General features: G+C 39.3%; 1 protein-coding gene and 1 pseudogene across 2 annotated transcripts in view; one reads left to right on the top strand and one right to left on the bottom strand.

Moving 5' to 3' along the window:
* Positions 1–517: 517 nt before the first annotated feature.
* Positions 518–19663, top strand: part of DDX4 (DEAD-box helicase 4) — an 82481-nt gene continuing 63335 nt past the window's right edge. Inside the window, exons 1-3 of one of the 2 annotated variants that reach the window (XM_004058853.4) lie at positions 518–1679; positions 2529–2611; positions 9758–9818. In XM_004058853.4, coding sequence (XP_004058901.1) covers positions 2543–2611; positions 9758–9818 — 130 coding nt within the window. In that variant the 5' untranslated portion in view covers positions 518–1679; positions 2529–2542. The remainder of the gene's footprint in view (positions 1680–2528; positions 2612–9757; positions 9819–19663) is intronic. The other variant, XM_004058854.3, reaches the window with a different exon arrangement.
* On the bottom strand, positions 13687–19271 carry LOC109023780 (S-phase kinase-associated protein 1-like; annotated as a pseudogene).

Raw genomic sequence — 19663 nt, 5'->3', positions numbered from 1 at the left:
TGTACCAGTATCAAACTGTGTTGCTATTTATGTTCCTGAATGAGATAGGAATTTCTTCAGATTCAGAGAAGGGAAAATGACAGAAACGACAACAAAAATGAGAACTACACTTTTTTTTTTTTTTTTTTGAGACGGAGTCTCTGTCTGAGGCCCAGGCTGGAGTGCAGTCACGCGATCTCGGCTCACTGCAAGCTCCGTCTCCCGGGTTCACGCCATTCTCCTGCCTCAACCTCTGGAGTAGCTGGGACTACAGGCGCCCGCCACCACGCCCGGCTAATTTTTTGTATTTTTAGTAGAGACGGGGTTTCGACGGTTAGCCAGGATGGTTGCATCTCCTGACCTCGTGATCTGCCCGCCTCGGCCTCCCCAAGTGCTGGGATTACAGACAGACGTGAGCCACCGCGCCCGGTCTCTGAGAACTACACTTTTAAAACAGCCCATGGTCACGCTTTTTGAAGGGCTGGGGAAATACTGAGGGATTTTACCTGCTTTGGGGTGGGGGGTGGGGGCAGAACAAGAAAATCTGATTGAAGACAGCATGAAGTATCAAAATAACCCTTGGCCACTTTGGCTAGTGCCCGTAGGAATATAAACAGGTGGGCCACAAATCCAAGCCTTGATGAATGACCTATGCCAGCACCAATTTCCTCCCTCCTTCTGGATCAGAGCCTGTTTCCTTCCAAAGTGGTGGACCCCCGAAATCTTACAGGCTTTTTCTTTCTTTTTTTTTTTTTTTCCTCTGTCTCACTCTGTCGCCCAGGTAGAGATCAATGGCATGATCTCGGTTCATTGCAACCTCTGCCTCCCGGGTTCAAGCGGTTCTCTTGCCTCAGCCTCCTGAGTAGCTGGGACTACAGGCGCCCGCCACCATACCCGGCTAATTTTTGTAATTTTAGTAGAGACGGGGTTTCACCATGTTGGCTAGGCTGGTCTCGAACTCCTAGCCTCATGTGATCCGCCCCCCTCGGCCTCCCGAAGTGCTGGGATTACAGGCGTGAGTCACCATGCCCAGCCGAGTCTAACTTTCTTTACAATTTCCTGGGGTCCCAGCTGGACGGAGTCTCATCCCTGCCCCCCTTACTGGGAGGAAAAGGGAATGCACCTCCTCCATGAGCCTCAGCTGCACTTTGAGGCACCTGGAATCCCTGGATGTGGAGCGAGTCTCTGAAATGCAGAACCCGAGGGGCCAACCCATGGACTGTGATGGGTAAAAGGGGAGAGAGCACTAAAGAGGCCAAGTAGGGAGGACATTATCCCTTTCCCCTTTTATTATTATTTTTTGTTAGAAAAAGGCAGGTGGACATATTTAGCTTGCGAAGCTTGCGCAAGGAAAATCCAGAGCGTCTCCAGAATAACGATCCCACCAGAGAACGTGGACACAAGTGGGCCCTCAGCCAGCCTTGTACCCACAGGCCCAACAGGCCACTTGGCTATGAGGCCAGAGCGTCGCCATAGGGGCCCGAACGCTAGCGTTTAGGGAATCCGCAGGCTAGAAGTGGAGGCGGGACGCCACTGGTCGTCTGAGCGCTGATTGGCTGGTGGCGCTAGTCACCAGCCAATCGTCAACAGACGCCATTTGTTGTTGGAGCCACGCACCTGACGCAGTGGGCGTCTTGCACGTGCAGCCGTTTAAGTCGCGTGGGCGCCTGCGAGGACTTGGGAGAGCAAGCCGCGGAGAGGTGAGCGGGTCGCTTTTCTACGGGCACTGGCCTGAACTCGGCCATACGGGCTCCCCAGTAACCGACCTTTGGCCAAAGTGTGGATGGAGTAGGAGGAGTTTTGAAGCCGTCCTTCGAAGCCTTTCTGCCTCGGGGTCTCAGAGTCCCACGGGTGCCCAAAGTCTGGGCTTGAGGCCTGCAGAGGAGGCGAAGGGGCCTTATTCCTGGCCTCTTCACTGCGTTTTCTCTGAACAGACATGGTCCTAGTACCATTTGTGTACAAACCCTTCTTGATGAAGCTGTTGTCGTTTGTCGGCAGGATTTGGGCAACCATACCCTTCTTCCCTTCCCCACTAAAATCCAAGGCCTCCCTCTTCACCCAGTCGCCGCCCCCCTACCCAGTCGACTCCCGTACCCCTGTCCCCGCCCCCACGCACGCCACAAGCACCCCAAAGCAAACATCCTATCCACCTTGGACGTTAATCATGCGAAGGGAGAAATCTTAAGTAGTTTCTGAAAAAAGTTGCCTCTCCCTTAATATTCAGTAAGTCGTTTGGGGACCCTTTGAGGGAGGAGATAAAGTCTATGAACAGATTTTTGGGAAAAGCCTAAGTCTTGCTGGGGACATGGCGATTGCTAGAATGACTAGGTAAGAGGTTCAACTAGTTTCTAAAGATAAGAAAGGATGGAGATAAATGCCACCTTTAGATAAGAAGAGACCTAATTCCTTCTTTGGAAAAAACTTTTGGGGTATCAGCACCTAGTTGGGTAGTTTCAAGACGTGTATGTGAAACAATGAGTTTATACTTTTAAAGTTATGATTCTGATCTAATTGAGTCCAAATGTGCATTTTTTTTTTTTTCTGAATAGAACTTGAAGCCACCATGGGAGATGAAGATTGGGAAGCAGAAATCAACCCTCATATGTCTTCCTATGTTCCCATATTTGAGAAGGTAATAACATTTAAAGTTTAGTTATTAAATGCTACGGATTTTATCAAAGTTGAAAATCACTGTGGTGAGAGTTCTAAATTATACAGTCTGTGTCAGTGTTTATCTCCATGTGATTGTTATTAACTATTATATGGGGAATAAGAGACAACCTAAGCCTCGTATAGGATACAATAGCTTGAGGCAATTTGATAATTAAAAGCTAAAATAGATGTAAAAATATTAATGACCTAATTTAAATCTCAATGATTTAGGACTTCTTCAGGTGAAAGCAAACTTGGGCAAATGTGGTTGATATCAGTGAAAGACGCTTGTATGGAAAATTGGAAACAATAATTACGTTTTGGGAGATATTTTAAATTCTGAAAATTGATTTTGTGCAAGGAGGGTTCTCAGGATAAATGATACTAGGCTGATTGAGTTGGTAACATCAGTTTGTATGAATCTTCAGTTCTTTTTTCTTAATGGCATTTGGGGAGTTACATTGTAATTTAGGGGACAGTGGGGTAAGTTTTTTGGGCTTCAGTTCTGACTTGGAAATTGGCTTTAAAAAGATTAATAGAAGGTACTTTAAAAGATAGTAGATTATTTTTGCATGTGTTACTTACTTTATGGTGTCTCTACAAGTTGATTTTTTTGTTCCCCTTCAGAATTTCCAGTTTGAGTGTATGTCAGTTCTGACACTTTCTGATTTCAAGTTTTGCCTTAGTGGAAGTTCTTATTTTAGACAAAAATATAAAATGTGCAATCTTTTGTCTTAGTTGAATTTGATCTATATGTGAAGTTTATATTCAAATACCCAAAATACTAATATAAATTTATCATGTTTCTTTTCTTGGAACTTTTTAAAAGAAATAACATGTTACCTTTTTTTTTATTTTTTAAAATTTTTGTAGAGATGAAGTCTCACTATATTGCCCAGACTGGTTTCCAACTCCTGAGTTCAGGCGACATTCTCAAAGTGTTGGGATTACAGGCGCAAGCCATTGCACCTGGACTGTGTTATCTTTTTATAGTTCTCTTCTCATCATAAAAATATAGCTTTTTTGGGAAAAGTGGAGAAAGTCATCTACAAATCTTGCCCAATAGACAAGCACTCCTGTTAAAATTTTTGGTCAATTTTCTTCTGTTTTTTCCAAACATTTTTTGTTTTTGATACAGTGTCTTGCTCTGTCACCCAGGCTGGAGTGCAGTCATGCAATCTGGGCTCACTGCAGCCTCTGCCTTCTGGGTTCAAGCAATTCTCCTGCCTCAGCCTCCCTCAGCGAGACTACAGGCGCATGCCACCACGCCCAGCTAATTTTTGTATTTTTAGTAGAGATGGAGTTTCCCCATGTTGGCCAGGCTGGTCTTGAACTCCTGATCTCAGGTGATTCACTCACCTGGGCCTTCCAAAATGCTGGGATTACAGTCATGAGCCACTGTGCCCAGCCCAAACATGTTTATTTATATAGTTTTGATGATAGTATATAACAGTAATTTTTTTTTTTTTTGAGATGGAGTCTCTATTGCCCAGGCTGGAGTGCAGTGGTGCAGTCTCAGCTCACTGAAACCTCTGCCTCCTAGGTTCAAGCGATTTTCCTGCCTCAGCCTCCCAAGTAGCTGGGACTACATGTGTGTGCCACCACGCCCCGCTAATTTTTTTTTTTTTTTTGTATTTTTAGTAGACACAGGGTTTCACTATGTTGGCCAGGCTGGTCTCAAACTCCTGACCTCAGGTGATCCTCCCACTTTGGCCTCCCAAAGTGCTGGGATTACAGGCATGGGCCACCACACCCAGCCATATAACAGTAACTTTTGAATCCATCTTTCTTCACACTTCAGCACTAACTATTCCATATTACAACTTTTGTGGGAATTTCAGTGGTGTTAGCTTCTCACTGTGGTATTGTCATTAATGTTTACATCTTACTTGTTTTAATTTGGTAATTTTTTTCAAAAATGGAAATACTTGTTCAGAGGACATTTTTTATCATTCTTTTTCCTCCTTGTTCTCAATAGATTTGTTATAACACAAAGTTTAATTCACAGATAGATACTTTATTTCCCCTGGTCTTAATAGCCATCTGTCCAATTTCTTTTTTCTTAGTTTGAGATTTTTGTCTTCATGAAGTGTTTAAGCAGCACACTGCACTATAGCGTGTTGTGCATATTTATTGCATTGGGTTTCTGAAATTGAGGATGACTGTCAAATCTTTCAAATTTACCTTTTTGGGATCTTTATGCTATCCAATAACATAGTTTCTTCACATTGGGAATACTAAATTGAATATGTTGACCAGTCTACCTTATGATGCTTAATACATTTGTGTTGGGTGAATTTGTAGTGTATCTTTTGCATTTGTCTGCAAACTTAACACCTGGTGTTGTGCTGGTTGTGCCATTAGTTCTTTGCTTAGTTGACTCGAAGGAACATGGTGCAATCAGGATCTTTATTTGCCTTCCTAGGTTGAATAAAAAGTGCAGAGATGGCCAGGTGCGGTGGCTCATGCCTATAATCCCAGCACTTTGGGAGGCTGAGACAGCCAGATCACTTGAGGCCAGGAGTTCGAGACCAGCCTGGCCAACATAGCAAAACCCCTTCTCTACTAAAAATACAAAAAATTAGCTGGGAGTGGTGGCACACGCCAGTAGCCTCAGCTACTCGGGAGGCTGAGGCAGGAGAATCTCTTGAAATCGGGAGGTGGAGATTGCAGTGAGCCGAGTCCGGGCAGCTGCACTCCAGCCTGGGCAATGGAGCAAGACTCTGTCTGAAAAAAAAAAAAAAGTGCAGAAACTAGAGATGAATACATTTCATTTTTATGTAGAACAAATGTAAAGTCTTTCTTTCATTCCGTTTCTTTTAAAGACACCATTTTGATTTGTTCTAACTGAATTTGGTTTTCAAGAAAAAGCTGGCCTTCTCTTTTATAGCGGCTTTATCTGTGATCATCCTTTTCTGAGTGCTTCTCAGGAGCTTTATTTGGAGACTTAATGTTGACATACGCTTATATAATTTTGAAATAATTTGTCATTGTTCTAGTATAACCGATAGAATTTTGGGTAGAACTTCTCAATTCTAAATTTTAAAGTGAGTGTACCACCTGGGAATAGAACAGCGAAAGATGTGAAGTTAAGAAAGATTTTATAATGTGGCAATTATATAGTCCAGAAATCTCAACCATTAGGCATTTGCACGTTGCCTGCAGGCTTATTGGGGTGAGTGTTAGAATGGATGGGTATGGTGAGTGTATTAGATAATTCCGTTGCTTACTTACTAGCTGTGAGGCCTCTTGTTAACTGACCGTGAATGTAAGCCTGTGTAGTGATCACTTCTGTCTGATCTATTTGCCATTTTTGTGGCACATTTCAGAAGGCAAAATCTCTTGTGGTTAAAGTGGAAACAGTAATTGAGTAATTAGACCATCCACAATTATAATTTTATTAAGCAGCAGTAGCAATGTTAGCAATAATTGTTGAAATAAGAAAAACATATATGATTTTACAAAATTGAAAGTAAGAATACAGGTGAAAAAAATTTGTTCATCAAAATGCAAAAGGATTATTTGTAGCTGCAAGTGAGAACACTTATGTGTTAAACATTCGAAATTTCTGAATTGGTGCATTTGGGTGGTTTGAGAGATAATAATGGTTTACAGCTAAGTATTTTAAGAGGTAAGCTAAAGACAAGACCTATGATTCATTCAACATATTTTTGAGTTCTAGTAGGTGCTGGAGAGAGAGTGGTGAACATAAGGTGCTTGCTGTTACATTGTATTTTACTGGAGAAGACAGAATAAGTGCGTTTGAGAACCAAATAATTATAGTGAAAAGTACTATAAAAAATTAGAGAAATGTGTGTGTGAGACTGTTGCGGGGTGGATTTAGTTGGAGAGGGAAGGCTTCTCTCAGACAGTGACTCATGAGCCTGAGACTTAAAGGAGTCCCAGCAGGACATCAGGTGCAAAGGTTCTCAAGGAACCTTTGAGAAGGAGGAGGGAACAAACGTGGGGTATTAGGGCAACAAGAAGGCCAATGTGTTAGTTTTCTGTGGCTGCTATAACAAATTAACACAAACTGGGTAACTTAAAGCAACATAAATTTATTCTCATAGTTCTGGAAGCCTGAAGTTAAAAATCAAGGTGTCAGCAGCGCTGCCCTCCCTCTGGAAGTTCTGGGACAGAATCTTTGCTTCTTCTAGGTTCTAGTGGCTAAGGGCATTCCTCCGCTTGTGGCTGCATATCTCTTGGCTCTGTCTTCACATTGCACCTCCTTTGTGGGTCTTTGTGTTATTTCCCTCTGCCTCTCTATTATAAGGACACTTGTGATGGCAATTAGGACTCGTGCCGATAATCCAGGGTAATCTCATCTCAAAATCTTTAACTTAATTTCATCTGCTGTGACCCCTTTTCTCTCTCTTTTCTTTTTTGAGACAGAGACTTGTTCTGTCACCTAGGCTGGAGTGCAGTGGCGCAATCTCGGCTCCCTTCAAGCTCCACCTCCTGGATTCAGGCGATTCTCCTGCCTCAGTCTCCTGAGTAGCTGGGATTACAGGCGCCCGCCACCATGCCTGGCTAATTTTTGTATTTTTAGTAGAGATGGGGTTACACCATGTTGGACAGGCTGGTCTTGAACTCCTGACCTCAGGTGATCTGGCTGCCTCGGCTTCCCAAAGTTCTGGAATTACAGGCGTGAGCCACCGCGCCCAACCAGTTAAGCTTTTTTAATGATAAAATTCTGTTGGAAATTATTTTTGATGTATTTTTTCAAAATTCATCTTGGAATTTGTAAGTTGGATGTATGTGGGATATTAAGTTCCATAGCTTGAAGCTTAATAATAAGTTTTTCAGTTCTTTAGTGTAAGAGTGTTTTATAACACTTGTAAAACCAGGCTTTTTTTTTTTTTTTTTTTTTTTTTTTTTGCCTCTATTCGCTCTATAGTACTTTGAGCCTTACAAACAAGAAAAAAGTCTTCAGATTTTAAATAGAAAATATTGGATAATTATTCTTGTTTTAATGTCTGTGGTAGTAATAAACTGGAACTTTTTTTTACTGTAGCAATTACCAAAACCCCAAGTCATTTCAAGTATGTTGTTATTTTTGTGCCCTTAATGATGACTCAGAAAAATGTTTGGACGACTCTTGAGCTTTTTAAAAGTAGTTTTAAAAGTCAGAGTCTTTGAGAAAGAAATTTTAGCAAATAGATGTTACCTAAAGATGCCTACCTTGGTGCATTCTCTCTAGGTTTGGGACTTGGTTAAATGAACTTATTTGAAGGAACATTGTAACTGTTGTAATATAGTTAGTTGATTAAGAGATCATCTGTAGATTTCCTTTCATTCTTAAATTATTAAATTCTGATTGTCATGTGCAAGAATTTCAGAGCTGTATTCTGAACTTTTGCCATAATTAAAGGAAGTTTATGTGAGAAGAAATAAAGATGTGGATTAATGATGATAAGGACACCCTAAGAGTTAGTGAGAAAAAAATTACTCAAATTGTCGTTAATCTAGAGCTAGCCGGAGAAATGTTGGAAGGTTCCAAAATTAACCTGCATTCAGCTATTGATTTTATAAAAAGTTGAATTTTCTAAATCTGGCAGTCATTCTACCACTGCTAATGTAATGCATGTGTGTTAATAGTAAATGATTTTCTTTAGCCTAAAGTAGGGAAAGTGAACAGTTAGTATTTGGGAGCAAAGACAGTCTTCAGCTACTGCTGTGACAAATGTGATTAAAATTAACCATGAATATTCTGACGCTACAGCTGAGGATATACCTTTTCATTGTAGTTGTAGTGCAGTGGCAGGTTGCATATATAAATTGTTTCCAGTCCATAAGTGAATTTACTTTACAGTGAATCCTTTTTTTTTTTTTTTTTTTTTTTTTTTTTTGAGATGGTGTGAGACAGTGTTTTGCTCTTGTTGCCTAGGCTGGAGTGCAGTGGCTCGATCTCGGCTCACCACAACCTCTGCCTCCTGGGTTCAAGCGATTCTTCTGCCTTAGGCTCCTGAGTAGCTGGGATTACAGGCGCCCATCACCATGCCGGGCTAATTTTGTATTTTTAGTAGAGATGGGGTTTCTCCATGTTGGTCAGGCTGGTCTTGAACTGCTGACCTCAGGTGATCTGCCCACCTTGGCCTCCGAAAGTGCTGGGATTACAGGTGTGAGCCACTGAGCCCGGCCAGTGAATTCCTTTTTAAAACATGAGAGTACCATTAATTGGTTTCACTATAAACGCAGTAGAGATTTTAAAAATTGCTGTAGTACTTTTCTAGAGCAAAGATTAGTGTTAAATCACTAATACTCTGTAATATTGATGAATATACTGTAATATATGGAACTTGGCATACAATAGTGTGTATTGACCAGTGTTGATTTATTTATGTATTACTTGTCAGATTTTATAATGATATTTTATTATATTTTCTTTTCTATTTTTATTTTTTGAGACAGGGTCTTATTCTGTTACCCAGGCTGGAGTGAGTGGTGTGATCTCAGCTCACTTCAACTTCTGCCTCCCAGGTGAAGTGAACCTCCCATCTCAGCCTCCCGAGTAGCTGGGACTACAGGCTCATGCCACCACACCTGGCTAACTTTTTGTATTTTTAGTAAAGCTAGGGTTTCACCATGTTGCCCAGGCTGGTCTTGAACTCCTGGGCTCAAGTGATCCTCCTGCCTCAGCCTCCCACGGTGCTGGGATTACGTACGAGAGCCACCACACCCAGCCTGATTGTGCTTTTCAGGAATATGGGTGACTTAAATGACTAAACTTTTATTTTAAGTCAGGTGTCAGCAAACCCTTTCTATAAAGGGCCAGATAATAAATAATTTAGACTTTATAGGCCTTACCTGTCTGTCACAACTTTGCTGTTGTAGTACTTCAATCAAACTCTTTACAGAATCAGGTGGCCCACCAGATTTGGCTGGTGACTGTAGTTTTCTGACCACTGTTCTAGTGATATATATTAGTACTATATATACAATGTTAAAGTGAAGATGTCTTGGAATAATTAGTAAAGGAACATCCAGTGATTTAGAAAACCTTACAGTCTATCATTATTTTGTTCTGAACAAAGCTCAATTGTTATAATTTTCTAGTATTTGTGAAATAAATGACACATTCATATTCAAAGTAGGAAACTAGTCTTTTCTTTCTTCTTTCTCACAGGATAGGTATTCTTCTGGAGAAAATGTAGACAATTTTAACAGGACTCCAGCTTCATCATCAGGTATGTGTTATGGGAAAAAGGTAAAACCCTTTTTAGTTTAAGGGTTTCATCTAGTGAATGAAGAGCCGCAGACTAGTAGACATCTTGTAGAGGGTGTTTTTAAAAATTTCTTAGTGAAAGTTCCTTCTGATTTGGATATTGTGGAATGGGGGTACTTCTAGTTAGAGGAATTGAGAGAGGGAAAAGAATAGACTGTATTATTTGATTTAATGGATTACTATAAAACATTTGCCTAACTTGGAAGTTGCACATTCAGCTTCCAGGCTGCTAGGGCATCATCATCATCAGGGTTCCTGACATAAGGGAGTAGAATATAGGACTATAAGGTTGTCGAAGCAGGTTACAATGGTGATGACCTGTCAGGATAATAACTGTTTAAGCCAAATCTGTCATACCATCAGGATATCTTGAGTTTCTTTGGGATCAGAAAACTAATTTGGGAAAGGTCTTAGGAGAACAATAGAAACGTGTCAAGGTAAAGGAACCCATATCCTTCCTGTTGCGCCCTCCTCCCAACCCCACTCTGAACTTGTTTTCACTTTGGTTGCCCCTCCCACCATCATTTTTCCCCTTGGGTTGTCCAACTCTATTTTACAGAGTGGATGTAGATGGGAAGATGGGTGGAAGTGGTAGGACTAGGCTGGGAAATTGAACTCATGGCAGTAGTTTTTCACATTGTTGAAGTCCAAAGCAGGATGAAATGCAATTGTTACTATATTAAAATAATTTTGACCGGACTCAGTGGCTCATGCCTATAATCCCAGCACTTTGGGAAGCCGAAGTAGGAAGACCATTTGGGGCCAGGAGATCAAATGATCATTTGAGGTCATTTGAGACCAGCTTGGGCAACATAGTTGGAGTCTTTGTCTACAGAAAATTTAGGCTGGGTATGGTGGCTCATGCCTGTAATCCCAGCACTCTGGGAGGCTGAGGCAGGTGAATCACAAGGTCAAGAGATTGAGACCGTCCTGGCCAACATGGTGAAACCCCGTCTCTACTAAAAATACAAAAATTAACTGGGTGTGGTGCTGCATGCCTGCAGTCCCAGCCACTCGGAAGGCTGAGGCAGGAGAATCGCTTGAACCCGGGAGGTGGAGGTTGCAGTAAGTCAAGATTACGCCACTGTACTCCAGCCTGGAGATGGAGTGAGACTCCGTCTCAAAAAACAAAAACAAAAAAAATTAAAAATTAGCTGGTCATGGTGGCCTGTGCCTGTAGTCCTAACTACTTGGCAGGTTGAGGATTGCTTGAGCCCAGGAGTTCAAGGCTGCAGTGAACTATGATGATGCCACTGCACTCCTGCCTGGGCAATGGAGCAAAACCCTGTCTCTAAAAACAAAAACATTAAAAAACTATGATGAAGTATACATAAGATTTACCATTTTAATGTGTACAGTTCAGCAGCATTCAGTACAGTCTCATTAGTCTGTAACCATCATCCACCATCTACCCCCAGAACTTTCTTGTCTTCCCAAACTGGAACTCTGTACTCATTGAAAAATAACTCCCTATTTCCTCCTCTCCCCTGATCCTGGCAACCACCATCTACTTCCGGTGAATTTGAGTTACTATGACTTTACTATGAGTCTCTAAATCGAGTTACTACTATTTTTAAGGCTGACTAGCATAAGGAAGAGGGCCTGGTGGCATCAGGTAGTAGTTTTATCATTTTTCTCATAAAAAATTAGTAGATGAGGTAAAACATTTTATGGTCACTGAAACCTGGCCTATGGTGGAAAACACCCATGGTGAGGTAGTTTCCAAAATGTGAGGATAGTTTGAGAGTCAGTTTATCAGGTTGAAGCAAATCTAATTCTCATGAGGATCTTAAGTTCAGGGTAAATATCTTGACAAAAGTTAAGTTTAAAAGAGATGCCTTTGCTATTTTCAAAATATGTTTATCTTTTATAAGCGTTTAAACACAGTGGTTTAATACAGAAATATTCAGATTCTCAGAAGTTCTTGGAATCCTGCCTGCTGAAACCCGAGCAAAGGGCTAATTTTGCTTCTACCATATAAGCTCTGTGTGTACTTAGAGTATTCCAGAAAGACAAATGGATAAACGTAATAGATACCTTTTAACATGTCTATTTGCATCGATTGCTGTGTAATCAGGAGAAACCTGGTTTTTTGAGGTATGAACAGAAGCCAATATTTGTAAAGGAATGAAAGTTTAGGTCTATGGTATATTAACGCATAACACTGTTTTGTATTGGAATTTTCAAGAAACTAGACTGAAATAACCACCAACTAAAAGCTAAGTTTTTTTTTTTTTAGCATTAGACCTATGAATGTTTAGGCTAATGAAATGAAATCATTAATGAAAATCACTAATGAAAAATATTGATTGCCTGCTTACCTTCTTCTAGATAACAAGTACTTTTTGTAGTTCTTCATAATTTTTTATTTTTTTATGAAAATTTTCTTATTAGAGAAATATAAACCAGGCCAGTGAATGTAAGCCAAGCCAATATCTAAATATGCTTATTGTTTTAAAAAAAAGGAAAAAGGGAGAAATAAAATCTGAAATCTTAGCCCCTAAATTTAGCTACCATTGATGTCTATTGACTCTGATTTTTTAGATTCCTGTGTATATTCCCACATACATGATCGTGTGCCACTGACATAATATATTAATACATATGTTCCTTTTTTATAAATACTTGTCTTGTTTTTCCTTTGCTTACCCATGCTTACCTTCCATACCCTTTTCATGCTCTTGAAATTGTATTTAGACATGCGTCTTTTCATTCTGTATTTTATAGAAATGGAATCGTGTTATATCACATCTTGCTTTTATTTAATAGTCATGGAAACCCTTCTAAACAACTGCTATTATCTGATTATTTCCAAAATTAAGCGAAAACAATTTCACATTACTTGGCTTTAAAATGTCAATAGAAGGCAGGTGTAGTGGCTTATGCCTGTAATCCCTTTGCTTTGGGAGGCTGAGGTGGGAGAATTGCCTGAAGCCGGGAGTTCAGAACCAGCCTGGGAAACAAAGTGAGACACTGTCTGTACAAAAAATTTTTTAGAATTAGCTGGGCGTGGTGATGTGCACCTGTAATCCCAGCTACTCAAGAGGCTGAGGTAAAAGGATTGCTTGAGCCTAGAATTTTGAGGTTACAGTGAGCATTGATCACACTACTGCACTCCAGCAGGGCTGATGGAGTGAAACCCTGTCTCTTAAAAAAAAAATTCTGCTGAACCTTGCCTGCCTTGTATTTGAGGGTGGATCATTAAAATGCTGATTAGAAAGTCAACTCTGTGCAGGGACGCACTGATGGGCTCTACTGTCAAGTGATTGGGCCAGGGCCAGGCTGTTTTGTTTGGGAGAGCAGGATCCTCTAGTCTCTGAGATTTAAGTTTTTGTAACTGTATATGCTAGTTCCAGCCTTTCCTTCCTCCCTCTCTGTCCTCACTGTACTGTACAGCTCCTATGTTGCTTTTGCTGATTTCTTTATTACTCATGTTTGATTTGAAACAAGCTGTTTGTGGTAGGAAGTTTTAGGGATTTCTTGCCCTCCCCTTCCCCAAAGGAGCAATTCTTTTGTATGTGTGTGTCTTTTTTTTTTTTTTTTTTTCAGAAAACTTTTTGCAAGTTGTTTTATTTGCAATGCCCTTTGAAAGGCCACTAGAGTTAACTGGATTACAAACTAGGCAGAAATTGCTTTACAAAAGGAGGGAAATACCAAAATGTCAGTTTCTGTAGAGAATCCACAGTTCAGTTTTATTCAGAGCAAAAAAAAAAAAACTTAATCACACTAGAAAAAACTCAGCAATAGGTTTGGAATCTGTACTCAAACTACACATGCAATGACAGTATTCTGCTAATGCAGTCGATTTGCTGTTGTATTTGTCTACTTTTTTATATTAATATAAACTCTAAAGCAGTGCAACTAGTATTTGGAACAATCTTTACAGTGTCAGGCACATTTTGCTTTTCTTCACACCATTGGTTCTGTGTACGTGGGCTTCCTCCCCTTCAGTAAAGTTGTTTTGATATTGAAGGTCTTGGGAATGTCCACAGGTGTTTTCTCCTTGATCTTATTGGCAGCAGTCTTGCATGTAACAAACCTTTGATAATAGCTTGCAGCTAGAATAAGGTCAAAGAGAGTTCCTTGGTGAATTTTCAGGAATTCTTGGTCCCAAACAGGATTTTTATCTGTTCAGTTTTCTTCTCATTATTCTCAGGAGGAGGAGGAGGGTCATCTTTATGAGGGGGGTGCACCACTGAATGACCTTTTAAAATACTGCTTCATTATTTGGTAGAGGACTGGGTCATCATATTCTTCAATCATTCATTCCCAAATCTTCCAACGTGATCTTGATAGTATAGATTGTTTGGCAATTTCTACATTAACCTCAAATATTTCTTCACTGGAACTCCACAACTAATTGAAGGCAGGCTAGAGGCTGACATGAGCCGGGCAGCATCAGCACAGAAGGGAAGGGTGGAGGACATGGCTGCTCTGTGTATGTTTTTAAACGTGTGTTTTCTGAGCATATTTTGATGTGTATTTTTAACTTAGAATTTTTTTTTTTTTTACTTTTCCCCCTTGTCACTGTTTAAGATACATTCCTAATTGATAATTGATTTCCTTATTTCTAATGACTATGTGGTATTTCATATACTTTTATCACCAAGTTTTATCTACTCCCATTCTTCCTCCATGATAGGCACTGAGATTACCTCCTGTTCCCCTCTGTTACCATAGGATGGGCATTCTTGTATATGTTCATTTATGGGCCAGAGTGAGAATTACTTTGGATAGTGGACTCGAGTAGAATTACAGGGTTATGGAAAGGAGTAATGTACTTAATTTGTCTAAATATTTCAAAAATTGCTCTCCAGAATAGCTATACCAGTTTATACTCCCATCATTAGGATGTGAGGGTTCTCATAGTCCCTATATTCCCACCAACATTTGACATTTTTAATTTTAATTAATTTTGGCCAGTCTATTTGGGTATAAAGTAAAATCTTTTTGTTGTTGTTGTTTTTTGAGACAGGGCCTTGCTCTGTTGTCCAGGCTGGAGTGCAGTGCTGCAATCATAGCTCACTGCAGCTCAATCTCCCAGGCTCAAGCAATCCTGCTGCCTCAGCCTCCTGGGTAGCTGGGACTACAGACTTGCACCACCATGTCTGGCTGATTTTTAAAATTTTTAGCAGAGATGAGGTATTGCTGTGTTGCCCAGGCTGGTCTTGAACTCCTGAGCTCAAGTGATCCTCCTGCCTTGGCCTCCCAAAGTGCTGGGATTATAGGCGTGAGCCACCATGCCCAGCGTCATTGCTTTACTATGCATGTATCTGACTGTCTCTTCATATACATGTTGTTATTCTGTAAGTTTCTACTTTTGTAAGTTGCCTGTTTATATTTTTAGTCTATTTTTCTATTGAGCTAGCTCTTCCTATTGTTGATTGGCAGGCATTGTTAATATTCTAGATTTTAGGCTCTTTCCTGATTTAGACACTGAATATCTTCTTCCATTCTGTTTGTCAGCTTTGTTCATGATGTGCCTTATTAATCAAAAATTTAATTCTGAAGTTATTAAATAATTTTTTTGCTTCTTGATTTGATTTTGTAGTTTAAGAAATTCTTCCCCATCTCTGTCAAAAAGTAGCCTCCTACATTATCTTCCTTAGACTTTTGCCTTTCACATTGAGCTTTTAATCGTCTGAACTCATCCTTTTTGAATCATGGTGGCCATATTTATTTGAGTGTCAAATCAAGACATAGTGTACTCAGTATGAATATACCTAAATGACTCACAAAAAAGGAATCTTTGACGCTAAAGTTTTTCTGGTCAGCCCTGACCATGGGTCTCTAGTTATTGAGGAATTTTGTTTGTGAACTGTGGTAAACTAGACATAATAGAAAATTTACCATCTTAACCATTTTTAAATGTACCGTTGAATCCCTTTTTTTCAATATGGTGAGAAATAGGGATCCAATTTTATTTCTGTCCCTGTAACAACCTAGTTTTTTCCAGCAACAACCTAGTTTTTTCCAGCACCATCTAAGCATTCTATCTTTTCCTTGTTGATGTGTGATGCAAATTTCATCTCTTAAACGATTTTGTTCTTTGTTGTCTTAAAGCATTGGATAAAATCTACAGTTCATTGACGAGTAGTAGAAATAACAAACATCTAGGCTTTTCCTCACTTCAATGGGAATGCTCCCCAATTTTTATAATTATGATGTTTGCATTAGGCTACTAATAGTTATTTCTTTAAATCATGCCAAGAGAGTTTCTTTTCATTTCTACTTGAATATTTGTTTTGTTCAGGAATGGCAGTTGAATGTTATCAAATGGCTTTTTAGAATTACTGATTTCTATTATTTCTCCCTTATATCTATTAATATAGTAAATGAATTTTTAAATGAACTTTGTGTTCCTGGGCTAAGCCTTACATGACTCTTTTATTGTAGTATTGGATGAAATTAGATATTTTATTTAGCACTTCTGAATTAATGTAAGATTGGCGTATAGTTTTCTTCTGTCATGTTGTCCTCACTTGGTTTTGGTTTCAAGCTTTTCATATTTTCCAGTAAGCTCCGGAACATGAAAATTACCTGTTTTTTTACAAGTTGTATAGAATTTGTCCATAAAACTGTCTAGGCCAGGGCAGATTCTTTTTTTTTTAAACTTTATTGAAGCATAATGTACACCTAGATTCAATATGTATTTCAGTAAGATACACAGCATAAATGTACAGCTCACTAAATTATCAGAAGCTGAACACTCCCTGAAAGCCAGCACTCAGATCAAGAAAAACAGCATTATTAACAGCACCCTTGAAGCCTTCCTTTTTCTTCCAGGCACCATCCCTCTGTCCAGGGGTGACTATTATCCTGATTTCTAACAGCATAGATCAGTTTTCCCTATAAATGGCAGTCATATAAAATGGCGTCATACGTTGTGTTCTTTTTTTGTTGAGGTTTTCTCCAGGTTGTTAGAAGTAGTTATAGGTTATTTGTGGATGTATGATATTCCCTATGTAAATATACCGTAAATTAAAATATTGATGGTCATTTTTGTAGTTTCCAGTATTTGCCTGTTATGAATGGTTCTCTTAAGAATGTTTTCCAATTCATGTCTTTCGGTGGATGTAAAAATCTTCTCTGAATGTGATTGGCAGAACAGTAGCATTGGCGTCACCTGGGAACTTGTTAGAAATGAAGAATCTCATACCGCACCCAGAACTACTGCATCAGAATGTATGTTTTAATGAGATCACCAGGTAATTTGTATGCACATTACTGTTACACTCTGAAGTCTCTATTTGGAAGACTTGACACTGAATTCTAAGTGTTAGTGTTTCAGCTACTTGGGGTAATGAAAGGGATTAGAAGTCGGGAGAGCTGGCAGCCCTAAGCACCACTAAATAGTTTCAAAACTCTTTGCCACCAAGTCTTTTATCATCTTCCTTTAATTTTCCCCACTCTGGTTTAGGCAAATCACAGTGGAGAAAGGTTGGAAGATTATAGAGTCTTAGAGCGCATACTGAAGTCTCATACATAATTGGGTTCTTTTGCTTGGTAGTTTTAGTATATAGAATTTTTTTTAAGTTCTTGTTCAATATTTGAGCCTCTTTGGATTTGGTCCAAGTGAACTATATTGAGAGATATTCTTTGTGGTTGGTTGTTGGGGATTGTGTACACTAACTAAATTCATTTTAAATGGACTTCATTTTTATTTCTTTTGGTTTATTTTGGTGGATTTCATAGCATTCAAGAAGAGCATCTATACTCCATCATTTATTGGTATTAGAGGCTTATTTATTTTTATTGCTATGTATAATATGTATTGTGGGGATTGCCGTGATACATATCAATGACAGCATATCATTACATTCATGAAAGTGAATGTAAACTTTCACATTTACATGTGAAACTACTGTGAGATTTAAAACTACTAAAAAATGGAAAGGAAATAATTGTATATTTTCCTTAGGATTGTGTGCTAATAACAAGGTAAACTGGGTTAATTCTTTCTTGGAACCTTCTACTCTTGTACCATCATTTTTATGTATTTTTTATTTACATAGGTTTTTGGGGAACAGGTGGTGTTTGCTTACATGAGTAAGCTCTTTAGTGGTGATTTGTGAGATTTTGTGAACCCATTACCTGAGCAGTATACACTGTACCCAGTTGGTAGTCTTTTATCCCTCACCCCTCATCGCACTCCTTTCCCCAAGTCCTCAAAGTCCATTGTATCATTCTTATGCCTTTGCATCCTCATAGCTTAGCTCCTGCTTATGAGTGAGAATATCTGCTATTTGGTTTTCCATTCCTGAGTTAATTCACTAAGAATAATGGTCTCCAATTCCATCCAGGTTGCTGCAGATGCCATTATTTCATTTCTTTTTCTGGCTGAATAGTATTCCATGGTGTATATATACACCACTCATTGATTGATGGGCATTTGGGCTGGTTCCATATTTTTGAAATTGCAAATTGTGCTGCTATAAACATGCGTTTGCAAGTATCTTTTCATATAATGACTTCTTTTCCAACTAGTGAGAGGTAGGATTCCCAAGAATAATTGTTACCCTGTGACTTTATTGTAGAATCTTTATTGAAGACCTTTTCATGAAAAAAATCTACTGTATTGAAGTTTTATGTAAACCATAAAGCTTAATGTTTTAAACCACCACTAATTTTAAGAACATTACCCACCGGGCATGGTGGCTCACGCCTGTAGTTGCAGCACTATGGGAGGCTGAGGTGGGTGGATTACTTAAGGCCAGGAGTTCGAGACCAGCTTGGCCAATGTGGTGAAACCCTGTCTCTACAAAAAAAAAATACAAAAATTAGCTGGATATTGTGGTACACGCCTCTAGTCCCAGCTACTCAGGAGGCTGAGGCAGGAGAATTGCTTGAACCCGGGGGGCAGAGGTCGCAGTGAGCGGAAATTGTGCCACTGCACTCCAACCTGGGTGACAGAGCAAGACTCCATCTCAAACAAGACAAAACAAAAAAATTCTCATGCACATTTGGGTTGTTTCCTTTTTTTGCTGTTATGAACAAACTCTCATCATTCCTTAGTTTGCTAAGTATATGTTAAGTCATGAAAGGTGTTAAATTATGTAATATACTTTATCTGGAGAGATTAGTTATTTTTTATTAATGTTGTGTGTTACCTTTTTTTTTAGATATGATAGTGTTCAATACCCTTGCATCCTGGGATAAACCCAATTAGTCATAATATATTTTATCCATTCAATTTACTGTTGGGTTTGGTTTGCTAATATTTGTTTTTGAGATTTTGTATCTATGAGTAAGAGGTTTATAATTTTCTTTTGAACTTTCATATCAAGGTTATGTTGGTCTGTAGAATGAGTTGGTGAGTAATTTCTCTGTTTCCTGGGAGAGTTGTATGACAGTTGAATTATTTGTCCTTTGAGAGTTTGGTAGAACTCACCTGTAAAACCCGATCTCTCTGCATCTTTCCGATGCAGAAAATTAAGTACTGATTTAACTTCTGTAGGAGAGTTGGGTTTTTTATTGATTCTTGAGTCACTTCTGGTGAGTCAATTTTCTAGGAACTTTTTCATTTCTTTTAATTTACTAGCATAAAGTTGTTCAGAGAAGTTCTCTAGTTGTCTTTCTGTTCTTTGAGATTCTTTTTAAACACATTTCTGATACTGTTCACTTGTGTCTTTGTATCTGTTCTCCCTTCACCCCCCTTATTAGTCCTCTAGTAGTTGGTTACCCTGGCAAATTTTATAGGTCTTTTCGAAGAACCAAGTTTTGGCCTTTTTGAGCTGCTATATTACGTTTGTTTCCTTAAAAAAAAAAAAAAAAAGAAAGAGACAGACAGACAGACAAGGTCTCTTT

The sequence above is a fragment of the Gorilla gorilla genome, chromosome 19 (genome assembly GCF_029281585.2).
Source record: "Gorilla gorilla gorilla isolate KB3781 chromosome 19, NHGRI_mGorGor1-v2.1_pri, whole genome shotgun sequence".
NCBI classification, from domain to species: domain Eukaryota; kingdom Metazoa; phylum Chordata; class Mammalia; order Primates; family Hominidae; genus Gorilla; species Gorilla gorilla.
Note: the sequence above shows the minus strand (reverse complement) of the source record. Positions and strands in the feature narration are given on the sequence as shown.